This window comes from Sebastes fasciatus, chromosome 24 (assembly GCF_043250625.1).
Source record: "Sebastes fasciatus isolate fSebFas1 chromosome 24, fSebFas1.pri, whole genome shotgun sequence".
In the NCBI taxonomy this organism is placed as follows: Eukaryota; Metazoa; Chordata; class Actinopteri; order Perciformes; family Sebastidae; genus Sebastes; species Sebastes fasciatus.
Window position 1 is genome coordinate 12,638,658 of NC_133818.1, and position 13,289 is coordinate 12,651,946.

A 13,289-nucleotide genomic window follows, 5' to 3' on the forward strand; every position below is an offset into this window, starting at 1 on the left:
TTTAAATGTGCATGTGGCACCTGTTCATCCTGTCAATGATAGACCTACATTCATGCATTTTAATTCATTTATAAACCTGGACTTTAATAGCTCATAGCCTGTGGTTGTAATTATCATCCTCTGCCATGATATTAGACAACTGTTGATTTGAATCATTAGTTCAGTGTACTGAGTTGCTGAACAGCAGTCTGGTAATGATTCATTGAGATGAAGTGTCCTTCCTTCTCCCTGATTGGTCCACGGCCTGGTTGTACAGATACTTTCACTTTCTGTAGTTTTGGCGGTAGATTCAAAACAGTATCAGGATGGCGCACCGTGCAGTCTTACATTTCCTTTGTGTGTTGGGAGTCTTTCAGAAAGGTGAGAAAGAGATGATACAGCAATGTTATAAAGGTCTAGCCATTATGTCATTTGTTTGTCTTAATCTGAAAGCGCAGCTGTGTGATTCTTGCATGTTTAGTCTGATGTTGCTGCGTAATTACGCATGGTTTCGGTGGTTAATGATTTTGCATTGGTTAATTCATTATTTATATCATAGTAGTATAGTTGATGTGTTTTTAATCATTTATTCTCTGATTCGTTACACATATTAATTTATATTTGTTTGGTTAATAAAGCAATGATGTTTTAATGTTATAATTTATGTTCACTACATGTCTTTATTATGTAAGTTCTGTAAGTAACTGCAAGCGTAGCTGTGTGACTACAGTATGTTTATTATTTATGGCAACTGCTTCATTACGCTTTGTTAATACTTTTGCATTGGTTAATTCATATTTTATCATTTTGAAAGTTTAACAAAAGATATTTGCTATATTTAAACGAAGTAAATTAAGTCAGATTAAAGAGAAAACTGAATATTTAAAGAACATGGTGTGGCAATGAGTGGACCTAACTGGGGTCATCATAACAATAGACTACTACATACTGTACATACATTCAGTGTCTAATGGGTGTGCGTAGTTATAATACAGACAGATTTCTGATCACATTTTAAACATGTCTTGAATTGATTTCTATGGTGTATCTTATAATAATTTATATGAGTTGTGTCTCCTGCAGGTCTAACAGCTCTGATAGAAACCCAGCACACTGTGGTGGCAGCTGTAGGAGACGAAGCTTGCTTATACTGTCACCTGATGCAATCCAGAGATGTTCTGCAAGTCACATGGCTGAAGATTTTACCTGAGGGAGAGAAGAACCTTGCTTATTACCACAGAATCTACGGTCAAAGAGTGAATCCTGACTTTACAGATAAAATGGAGTTTAGATATAATGGACTGCAAAACACCTCAATAGTTATCAGGAGGGTGATGGAGGAGGATGAAGGGTGCTATCGTTGTTTGTTTAACACCTTCTCTGAAGGTGCTCTCAATGCTACAACCTGCCTGCAGCTCTATGGTGAGAATCTGCTGTGTTATTAGAGACATTTATATCACTCTCTGTCGTCTCTGCAATGTTTTAACATTTCAATATTTTATCTTTGCAGAGCTGCATGGACCCTTTCTTCATTTCAGTGAATCAACAGTTGTGTCCTGCTCAGCCACAGGTCGACCTGCTCCCACAGTAACACTGACTGTCCCTCACTACAACTCTACCAGTGTCACCAACACCAACGGCACAGTCACTGTCACCACTACAGCTGGGCTGTCTGGTCTCCATGGCAACAGCACACGGGTTGGATGTGCAGTGAGAGTGCTCTCTGGTCCTCAGATAGAGGTGTCTATGATGATTCCTGAGGTCAAACAGTCGTCTGATGATGGTGAGAAACACTTCCAAACATCCTGATTCATAAATACACTATAGTTCAGGTCTGTTGGAATCTGGATCTATTAACAGTGAGGATTTCTGTAATTTTACCTTTAGGTGGTCTCAGATCAATAACACCATTTGATCTGTAGTTGCTTTATGAATGAGTGTCACTAATTTCCCTCTTTTCTTACAGATTTCACTCTGATCATCGTGTCCGTGGTTGTGGCCGGTGTTTGTGTTTGTGTTTGTGTTTGTGTTTGCTTGTGTTTGTGGCGTTGCTGCAATCGTCACCGCCCTGCTTATACGGGACCATTGGAACTGGTAATTATAAACTTATTACTGTGAGACATGTGAATAACAGAGTACTGGCACTTATGTTTTTCACTTTAAGAAGCACTGAACACCTGTCTTGTTATAATACTGCTGTTATTATGCTCATGATTGATTGAGATCTTTTCAGACAAAACCCACAAATTAATCTTTGACTTTTCTTAAATTCTTCAGTCGGTCACACAGGGACTATGAGAAGAAGAACACACCACAAAAAGCAATCAAAGACACTGATGAGTGAGTCAATTTATTCATTTTTCACTTGTACATATTTATGCTTCTTTGCAAAAATGATTTAAAGGGGACCTATTATGCTTTTGTGCTTTTCATCTCTCCTTTAGAGTGTTATAAAGTTTTTTGTGCATGTAAAATGTCTGCAAAGTTATAAAGCCCAAAGTCCACGCCAAAGAGAGAAACACTGCTCCTGAAACGCTCAAACAGAGCGTTTCAGACAGAGGGTGAAAAGAGGTGCTGCAGCACATCCGGTATGACAAAAATAAAGCATTTTTTTAACTTTAAAGTATGTAAACACATTCTAGTAGAAACCTAAAATATAAGTATGCACCTGAAAATGAGCACAATAGGTCCTCTTTACCAAATGGAGGCTGAACCTACCTAGCATGTAACTAGTTTGATAATCAGACTGAATTGGAGGAATCACTGATCAAATGGGAGATGTTGGAGGTGAACCAGGCTACCAACTTTCGATACATTGTGTATTCACAGTCTGCATGTTTATCCACATCACTGTTGTTCTGAATGATTTGGAAACTGACTAATATCTTGTTTTTATCTGAAGGCCCAAAACACCTTTAATGAAGGAAGTGAACGAGCTGCGACTACAGCCGTCTATTGGGAGAAAACAAAAACACGACCACCCAAAAGCATCATCTCTGGAAGGAAGAAAAATGATCTTTTAACTCAACTAATTAATACCACAGAATAACCCACAAGACTGTTAGTGCCACAACACAGAGAACATGTCTGCACCAGTTCATTGATTCCAGCAGATCAGTAGTTTTGATTTTGAAATATAATTTAGGTGATAGTTTTAATTCACTGTTGCATCCAGATGAAGCATCCTTTGTTTTGTACATCTTTATATATACATTATCTGCTGCTGCTTTTTGTTTTTTCATATTTAGACTATAAACTTCATATGAAGATCAAGATATATAGAGTAGGAGTTGAAACACTAACAGAGTTTGCATTGAATGTCTGCTGCATATTTTTAGCAGCAGGTGCACAACATGGCCACTAGAGGTCCTGCCTTCCTCTCATGTACTGCAGTAGAGTTGAGGCTGTTCAGACAGATCAGGGGCTGAAAGTCAGCAGCAGGAAACTGGAAACAGTTCAGTCGTAGTTAAATCTCTGAAGCATGGATTCTCCTGCTCCAGTCTCACATTACCTGTAGCACAGAGAGCACCTCAAGCACAGGGAGCTCACTTTGTCTTTGTGGACTTTCATCTGTCAGCTGGTAAGTTTGATGTCTTTTAGTTGCAGCAAACTTGATTTGGAATAACTTGAAATGGTACTAGTTGGTTTACTTAATCCAGGAATGTCAACATATCTAAATTAGTTTGTCTAACTTTTTATGTTGAAACTCTCCAGGACCTGTCTATGAAGATATAAATGTTTTACTGATAATAACATTTAACTTTTTTCTTTCAGAATACTCTTATAATAAACTCATATATCTGTATCAGTCACCTGTACTAAAAATTGAAATATGTTTAAATCTACTTATGAATGAATTAATTGTGAAAGGTGTGTGAAGCAATCAGGTGATTATTTTATTCCAAATCCAGCATATTTATATCTAGCTATATATGTATTGATAATTTATTCATAATATCTTCCAAAATAGACATAATATAAAAATGTGTTGCACTTTTCTTTGCACTTTAATGTTTGATGTTTGTGTTCTCATGTTCTATTTGAGCATGAGAGCATTCTATTTCTCAGTTAAGCTGATGCACATTAACTGTATGGCTGTAACTGTAGTAAAGATCTTACTATATTAAGTGTGTTAGTATTGTTTTAACTCATCCCTGTCAAACACTGGATTAATAATGTGTAGTGTACAAGGAGTTTCTAATAGTTGATGTGTTTTCATTTATTCTCTGATTCGTTCCATATATTAATTTGTACTTGATTGGTTATTAAAGCAATGATGTTTTAATGTTATAAGTGATTTCACTTATGTTCACTACATGTTTTGTTTGTTTTATATATACAGTATATATGTATATGTGTGTGAGTGTGGGTGTATGTATGTGTTTATATGTATGTATACAGTATATGTGTTGATATGTATATACAGTATACAGTATATATATATATATGTATACATATATATACATATACAAACATATATATGTACATACACACATACAGTATATATGTGTGTGTGTGTGTGCATATATGTGTATATACACACATGTGTGTGTATATATACAGTATGTGTATGTATACATATGGATAGTTCTAGGACCATTTAATTATCTGTAAATATATATCATGGGACACAGAAACAAAGTCCATCTTCCCTCCAAAATATATAAATTATGTGAAAATATATGAGACTAGTGTACATAAACCTTTTATCTTCCTCTTCACCTGTCAGAAAGACCTGAGACCTTAGAATTAATAACACCTAATGGATAAATATAGCCTAATAATTTAGCCACATCTCTGCCATGATATTAAACACAACTGTTGAATCATTAGTTCAGTGTACTGAGTAGCTGAACAGCAGTCTGTTAATGATTGATTGATTGAGGTGTCCTTCCTTCTCCCTGATTGGTCTGCTGCCTGGATGTATCATTACAGGGAGGAAGACTTTATTCAAACTTTCCCTTTATGTAGTTTTGGCGGTAGATTCAGTACAGTATCAGGATGGCGCACCGTGCAGTTATACATTTCCTTTGTGTGTTGGGAGTCTTTCAGAAAGGTGAGAAAGAGATGATGCAGCAATGTTATAAAGGTCTAGCCATTATGTCATTTATTATTCTGATAATCTGAAAGTGCAGCTGTGTGATTCCTGCATGTTTATTGTCTGTTGTTGCTGCGTAATTACGCATCGTTTTGGCGGCTAATGATTTTGTATTGGTTAATTCATTATTTATATCATATTTTGCAAAGAGAAAAATACATCCTAACACAATGTGTGCTGTCATCTCCTGCAGGTCTAACAGCTCTGATAGAAACCCAGCACACTGTGGAGGCAGCTGTAGGAGACGAAGCCTGCTTGAACTGTTGCCTGATGCAACCTAGAGATGTTCTGCAAGTCACATGGCAGAAGATTTTACCAGAGGGGGAGAAGAACATGGCTACTTACAGTGAACGATTTGGTGAAAGAGTGAATGCTGGTTTTCAAAGTAAACTGGAGTTTAGATATGCTGGACTGCAGAACAGCTCCATAGTTATCAGGAGGGTGATGGAGGAGGATGAAGGGTGCTATCGCTGTTTGTTTAACACCTTCTCTGAAGGTGCTCTCATTGCTACAACCTGCCTGCAGCTGTATGGTGAGAACCTGTTGTCTTATTAGAGACATATCTATAACTCTGTCTTCTCTGTAATGTTTTATCATATTTTATCTTTGCAGAGCTGCATGGACCCTTTCTTCACGTCACAGAATCAACAGTTGTGTCCTGCTCAGCCACAGCTCGACCTGCTCCCACAGTAACACTGACTGTCCCTCACTACAACTCTACCAGCGTCACCAACACCAACGGCACAGTCACTGTCACCACTACAGCTGGGCTGTCTGGTCTCCATGGAAAAAGCACACAGGTTGGATGTGCAGTGAGAGTGCTCTCTGGTCCTCAGATAGAGGTGTCTATGATGATTCCTGAGGTCAAACAGTCGTCTGATGATGGTGAGAAACACTTCCAAACATCCTGATTCATAAATACTCTATAGCTCATGTCTGTTGTTTTTATCTTCCAGGTTTTGATGCGGAATCTGGATCTAATAACAGTGAGGATTTCTATAATTTTACCTTTAGGTGGTCTCAGATCAATAATACCATGTGATCTGTAGTTGCTTTATGAATGAGTGTCACTAATAATTTCCCTCTTTTCTTACAGATTTCACCAACATGATCATCGTGTTCGTGGTTTGTGTTTGTGTTGTTGCTGCAGTCGTCATCGCCCTGCTTGTACGGAAACATCGGAACCGGTAATTATAAACTTATTACTGTGAGACATGTGAATAAGAGAGTACTGGCACTTGTGTTTTCCACTTCAAGAAGCCCTGAACACCTGTCTTGTTATAATACCGCTGTCTCACAGTTATTATGCTCATGATTGATTGAGATCTTTTCAGACAAAACCCACAAATAAATCTTTGACTTTTCTTAAATCCTTCAATCGGTCAGACAAGGACTCTGAGTAGAACAAGACACCACAAAAAGCAATCAAAGACACTGATGAGTGAGTCAATTTATTCATTTTTCACTTGTACATATTTATGCTTCTTTGCAAAACTTATTTAAAGGGGACCTATTATGCTTTTGTGCTTTTCCTCTCTCCTTTAGTGTGTTATATAGTTTTTTGTGCATGTAAAAGGTCTGCAAAGGTACAAAGCCCAAAGCCCACGCCAAAGAGAGAAACACTGCTCCTGAACTGCCTGAAACGCCTTGTTGAAGTCCCGCCTTCTCTTCCGTAACATGGGGATGTCACCAAGTAACACGTTTGCATAACGGCTTGTTTGGTACGCCCTCAAACAAAGCTAGTTAGAGTGGAACTAGAGCGAAGTCCAAAGAGTTTGGTTCGGTTGACCAATCACAACAGAGTGGTCCAGCTGACCAATCAGAGCAGATCGGGCTTTTTGGGACGGGGGGGGAGCTCAAACAGAGCGTTTCAGACAGAGGGTGAAAAGAGGTGCTTCAGCACAGCCGGTATGAGAAAAATAAAGCGTTTTTTGAACTTTAAAATATGTAAACATGTTCTAGTAGAAACCCAAAATACAAGTATGCACCTGAAAATGAGCACAATAGGTCCTCTTTAATCCGTGTTCACTCTGTCTATTTGGGGGCTTCACTTTCCTACCTACCAACTAGCTTGATAATCAGACTGAATTGGAGGAATCCAAATGGGAGATGTTGGAGGTGAACCAGGCTACCAACTTGCGATACATTGTGTATTCATAGTCTGCATGTTTATCCTCATCACTGTTGTTCTGAATGATTTGGAAACGGACTAATATCTTGTTTTTATCTGAAGAACAACACCTTTAAAGAAGGAAGAGAACGAGCTGCGGCAACGGACGCCTACTGAGAGAAATAAAAACAACGACCGCCCAAAAGCATCACCTGGGAAAGCAAGAAAAAAAGTTATCTTTCAACTCAGTTAACTAATTAGTACCACAGAATAACCCACAAGACTGTTAGTGCCACAACACAGAGAACATGTCTGCACCAGTTCATTGATTCCAGCAGATCAGTAGTTTTGATTTTGAAATATAATTTAGGTGATAGTTTTAATTCACTGTTGCATCCAGATGAAGCATCCTTTGTTTTGTACGCCTTTTTTATATACATTTTCTGCTGCTACTTTTAGTTTTTTTAATATTTAGAACATAAACTTCATATGAAGATAAAAAAATAAATATATTTTATAAATATAAATATAATTTATTCTCTTATTCATTTCATATATTGATTTGTATTTGTTTGGTTATTAAAGCAATGATGTTTTAATGTTATAAGTGATTTCACTTATGTTCACTACATGTTTTTGTTATATATATGTGTGTGTGTGTGTATATGTGTTTATATGTATGTGTATAAGTATATAATAATAACATATACGTGTGTTTGTATATGTGTTTATATATGTATATACAGTATGTATGTAGACATACAGTATATACAGTATACACATATATACACATACAGTATGTGTGTGTATATATATGTGCATATATGTATACATATTCTATATGTGTATATATGTATATCTATATGTGTATGTATGTAGACATATGGATAGTTCTAGGGCCATTTAATTATCTGTAAATATACATCATGGGACACAGAAACAAAGTTCAAAAACCAAGACAGAACTTTGGAGAGTTAACTCATTCAGAGTTAAAACAAGGAAGAGTCCTGTGAGGTGATACCACCATCTAGTGTGCTTGTTGGAGAAAAAGAGAAAAGAGAGAGAAATGTGGTTTAAATTTGGAAAGAAGAAGATCACAAGAAGCCAAGTAGGTCTCTCCAAGAAATATAATAGAAATTTCAATCTATTAATTTTTTGCACAGCTAATCAGAGCTATTTATGTAAAGCAGTCAGGTGGTGGTTTTATTCAAAATTGTATATATTATATATACAGTATATTATATATTCTAAGTGTGTTGGTATTTTTGCACTTTTCTTGCAGTTTTGTACTTTACTGTAAAGTTTTTAGGGGATCAGACACTTAATGTCCTGCGTTCTGGTGAATTTTTCTGCATCCTTTTATGGTGAAAATGTCTTTTATTTATGTAAAGGAAAACACAAAATTCAGATGGAAGGTGACAAAATATAAAAATATAATGGAATATAATGCAGTAAGGCTCTCAGGTATTCTGTAGTGCTTTCAGATATTTAATCTGTTCTCCTGTAGATCAACTTTTCTCATTTAATGTGATCTCTGCTGAGTCAACACTCATGTAGGCATGATTTATCCCTCCTGTTTTGATTGGCAAAGTAACCTCTTTAAATGTGCATGTGGCACCTGTTCATCATGTCAATGATAGACCTACATTCATGCAACCGCTTGAGTTCAGGTGACCTTGTTCCGCAGCCCAGATGTACTTACAGATACTTTCACTTTGGCTTTCTAAAGTTTTGACGGTAGATTCAGTACAGTATGGAACGATGATGGCGCACTGTGCAGTTATACATTTCCTTTGTGTGTTGGGAGTCTTTCAGAAAGGTGAGAAAGAGATGATACAGCAATGTTATAAAGGTCTAGCCATTATGTCATTTATTATTCTGATAATCTGAAAGCACAGCTGTGTGATTCCTGCATGTTCATTGTCTGTTGCACATCGTTTTGGCGGTTAATGCGTTTGCATTGGTTAATTCATTATTTGTATCATAGTTTGCAAAGGGAAAAATACATCCTAACACAGTGTGAACTGTCATCTCCTGCAGGTCTAACATCTCTGATAGAAACCCAGCACACTGTGGAGGCAGCTGTAGGAGATGAGGCCTACTTAACCTGTCACCTGATGCAACCTAGAGATGTTCTGCAAGTCACATGGCAGAAGATTTTACCAGAGGGGGAGAAGAACATGGCTACTTACAGTGAACGATTTGGTGAAAGAGTGCTTGCTGGTTTTCAGAGTAAGCTGGAGTTTAAAGATGCTGGTCTGCAGAACAGCTCCATAGTTATCAGGAAGGTGATGGAGGAGGATGAAGGATGCTATCGCTGTATGTTTAACACCTTCTCTGAAGGTGCTCTCATTGCTACAACCTGCCTGCAGCTTTATGGTGATAACCTGATGTTTTATAAGGGTCATTTCCATAACTCTCTATGGTCTCTGTAATGTTTAACATTCAAATATTTTATCTTTGCAGAGCTGCATGGACCCTTTCTTCACGTCAGAGAATCAACAGGTGTGTCCTGCTCAGCCACAGCTCGACCTGCTCCCACAGTAACACTGACTGTCCCTCACTACAACTCTACCAGTGTCACCAACACCAATGGCACAGTCACCGTCACCACTACAGCTGGGCTGTCTCCTCTCCATGGCAACAGCACACAGGTTGGATGTGCAGTGAGAGTGCTCTCTGGTCCTCAGATAGAGGTGTCTATGATGATTCCTGAGGTCAAACAGTCGTCTGATGATGGTGAGAAACACTTCCAAACATCCTGATTAATAAATGCTCTATAGCTCATGTCTATTGTTTTTATCTTCCAGGTTTTGATGAGGAATCTGGATCTAATAACAGTGAGGATTTATTTTTACCTTTTACCTTTAGGTGGCCTCAGATCAATAATACCATTTGATCTGTAGTTGCTTTATGAATGAGTGTCACTAATTTCCATCTTTTCTTACAGATTTCATTCTGATCATCGTGTTGTTCGTGGTTTGTGTTTGTGTTGTTGCTGCAGTCGTCATCACCCTACTTATACGGAAACATCGGAACTGGTAATTATAAACTTATTACTGTGAGACATGTGAATAAGAGAGAACTGGCACTTATGTTTTTTCACTTCAAGAAGCACTGAACACCTGTCTTGTTATAACACCGCTGTCTAACAGTTATTATGCTCATGATTGATTGAGATCTTTTCAGACAAAACCCACAAATACATCTTTGACTTTTCTTAAATCCTTCAGTCGTTCACACAGGGACTATGAGAAGAAGAACACACCACAAAAAGCAATCAAAGACACTCATGAGTGAGTCAATTTATTCATTTTTCACTTATACGTATTTATCCTACATTGGTTCTTTGCAAAAATGATTTAAAGAGGACCTATTATGCTTTTGTGCTTTTCCTCTCTGCTTTAGTGTGTTATATAGTTTGTGTTATATAGTATGCAAAGTTACAAAGCCCAAAGTCCACGCCAAAGGGAGTAACACTACTCCTGAACTGCCTGAAACACCTTGTTCGAATTCCGGCCTTTTCTTCCGTAACGTGGTGATGTCACCAAGTAATACGTTTGCATAACGGCTAGTTTGGCACGCTGTCAAACAAATCTAGATTGAGTGGAGCTGGAGGGGAGTCCAAAGAGTTTGGTTTGGTTGACCAATCACAACAGTGGGCCGGCTGACCAATCAGAGCAGACTGGGCTTTTTTTGGGAAGGGGGGCAGGAGCTCAAACAGAGCGTTTCAGACAGAGGGTGAAAAGAGGTGTTGCAGCACAGACGGTATGAGGAAAAATAAAGCGTGTTTTGAACTTTAAAGCTTGTAAACATGTTCTAGTAGAAACCTAAAATACAAGTATGCACCTGAAACTGACCACAATAGGTCCTCTTTACCAAATGAAGGCTGAACGTACCTATCATGTAACTAGCTTGATAATCAGACTTTTTGGAGGAATCACTGATCAAATGGGAGATGTTGGAGGTGAACCAGGCTACCAACTTACGATACATTGTGTATTCATAGTGTGCATGTTTATCCACATCACTGTTGTTCTGAATGATTTGGAAACTGAATAATATCTTGTTTTTATCCGAAGGTTCAAAACACTTAATGAAGGAAGAGAACGAGCTGCGGCTACAGACGTCCACGATAAAAACCACGACAACCCAAAACCATCATCTCTGAAATGAAGAAGAAAATGATTTGAACTCAGTTAACTAATTAGTTCCACAGAATAACCCACAAGACTGTTAGTGCCACAACACAGAGAACATGTCTGCACCAGTTCACTGATTCCAGCAGATCAGTAGTTTTGATTTTGAAATTTAATTTAGGTGATGGATTTAATTCACTGTTGCATCCAGATGAAGCATCCTTTGTTTTGTACATCTTTATATATACATTATCTGCTGCTGCTCTCTATACTTAGAATATAAACTTCATATGGAGATCAAAATATATAGAGTAGGAGTTGAAACACTGACAGAGTTTGCACTGAAGGTCTGCTGCATATTTTTAGCAGCAGGTGCTTAACATGGCCAGTAGAGGTCCTGCTTTCCTCTCTTGTTCTGCAGTAGAGTTGAGGCTATTCAGACAGATCAGGGGCTGAAAGTCAACAGCAGGAAACTGGAAACAGTTCAGTCGTAGTTAAATCTCTGAAGCATGGATTCTCCTGCTCCAGTCTCACATTACCTGTAGCACAGAGAGCACCTCAAGCACAGGGAGCTCACTTTGTCTTTGTGGACTTTCATCTGTCAGCTGGTAAGTTTCATGTCTTTTAGTTGCAGCAAACTTGATTTGGAATAACTTGAAATGGTACTAGTTGGTTTACTTAATCCAGGAATGTCAACATATCTAAATTAGTTTGTCTAACTTTTTATGGTGAAACTCTCCAGGACCTGTCTATGAAGATATAGATGTTTTCCTGATAATAACATGCATTTTTTTTTTTAGAATACTCTTATAATAAACTCATACCTTTATCAGTGACCTGTACTAAAAATGTAAATATGTTTAAATCTACTTATGAATTAATTTATTGTGAAAGTTGTGTGAAGCAATCAGATGATTGTTATATTCCAAATACAGCATATTTATATCTAGCTATATATGTAGCGATAATTTATTCACAATATATTACAAAATAGACATAATATATAAATGTGTTGCACTTTTCTTTGCACTTTAATGTTTGATGTTTGTGTTCTTATGTTATTTATTTCTCAATTAACCTCTGATGCACATTACATTTATGGCTGTAACTGTAGTAAAGATCTTACTATATTAAGTGTGTTCATATTGTTTTAACTCATCCCTGTCAAACTCTGGATTAATAATCTGTGGGGTGCAAGGAGTTTCTAATCGTTTATGTGTTTTTAATAATGTATTCTCTGATTCATTTCATATATTCATTTGTACTTGTTTGGTTATTAAAGCAATGCTGTTTTAATATTATAAGTGATTTCACTGATCATTACATGTTTTTGTTTGTTTTTTTAACTCCCCTTACACTGTGTGAAATGGTATCGTCTCAAAAAGGGGATATTCCATCTGCCAATGATTGAGAGGGGGACAGATTTCTAGTACTCTTACAATTTTGTTTAATATTGAATGATTGTATTAGATTAATCTTAACAATGTCGTGAGATTGTTTTCAACACAAACAAAAGGTGTAATATATAATTTATCCTTTATTTTCATGTAAGTATTTTGGTATTTTCATTGTTGAACCCCTCAGTTGAACTGTGGTACATGCGAGATGTGAGAAGGTGTCTGTCAGTGTGTGTTGGGAACTGACAGAAACAGGTATGTTGACGGAGAATCACGTTTCTAAATGTCATTTCAGTGTCAATTCACGATACCGTGACTATATTCTGAAAGAATGATAGAAGACAGTTGTAATGTATAAAGTGGAAGTCTGTACTGCAAGGTGTTTTAAAGTTACTGCAGAGTTAGCATCGCATTGTTGCCTACTGTGTTCGTTTGAAGTGCCGCCGCTGGTTTAAGAGTCGCGCCTCCTGACCCGTGGCATTATGGGTAATGTAGTTTCTTGTGGGATTTGCATAAAACTAATGTGTGTGTACATGCGTGGAGTCACTGTGTTTACCCTGTAATTG

General features: G+C 37.4%; 2 protein-coding genes across 2 annotated transcripts; both read left to right on the forward strand.

The window, feature by feature from the left end:
* The first annotated feature begins 305 nt into the window (after positions 1–305).
* Positions 306–1,788, forward strand: LOC141763326 (OX-2 membrane glycoprotein-like). Its single transcript, XM_074627896.1, has 3 exons — positions 306–360; positions 1,063–1,401; positions 1,490–1,788. The coding sequence occupies exons 1-3, from the start codon at positions 306–308 to the stop codon at positions 1,786–1,788; spliced, it is 693 nt and encodes a 230-aa protein (XP_074483997.1).
* Positions 1,789–4,980: 3,192 nt separating this feature from the next.
* On the forward strand, positions 4,981–6,268 carry LOC141763327 (OX-2 membrane glycoprotein-like). Its single transcript, XM_074627897.1, has 4 exons — positions 4,981–5,035; positions 5,271–5,609; positions 5,690–5,962; positions 6,174–6,268. The coding sequence occupies exons 1-4, from the start codon at positions 4,981–4,983 to the stop codon at positions 6,266–6,268; spliced, it is 762 nt and encodes a 253-aa protein (XP_074483998.1).
* Positions 6,269–13,289: the final 7,021 nt, after the last annotated feature.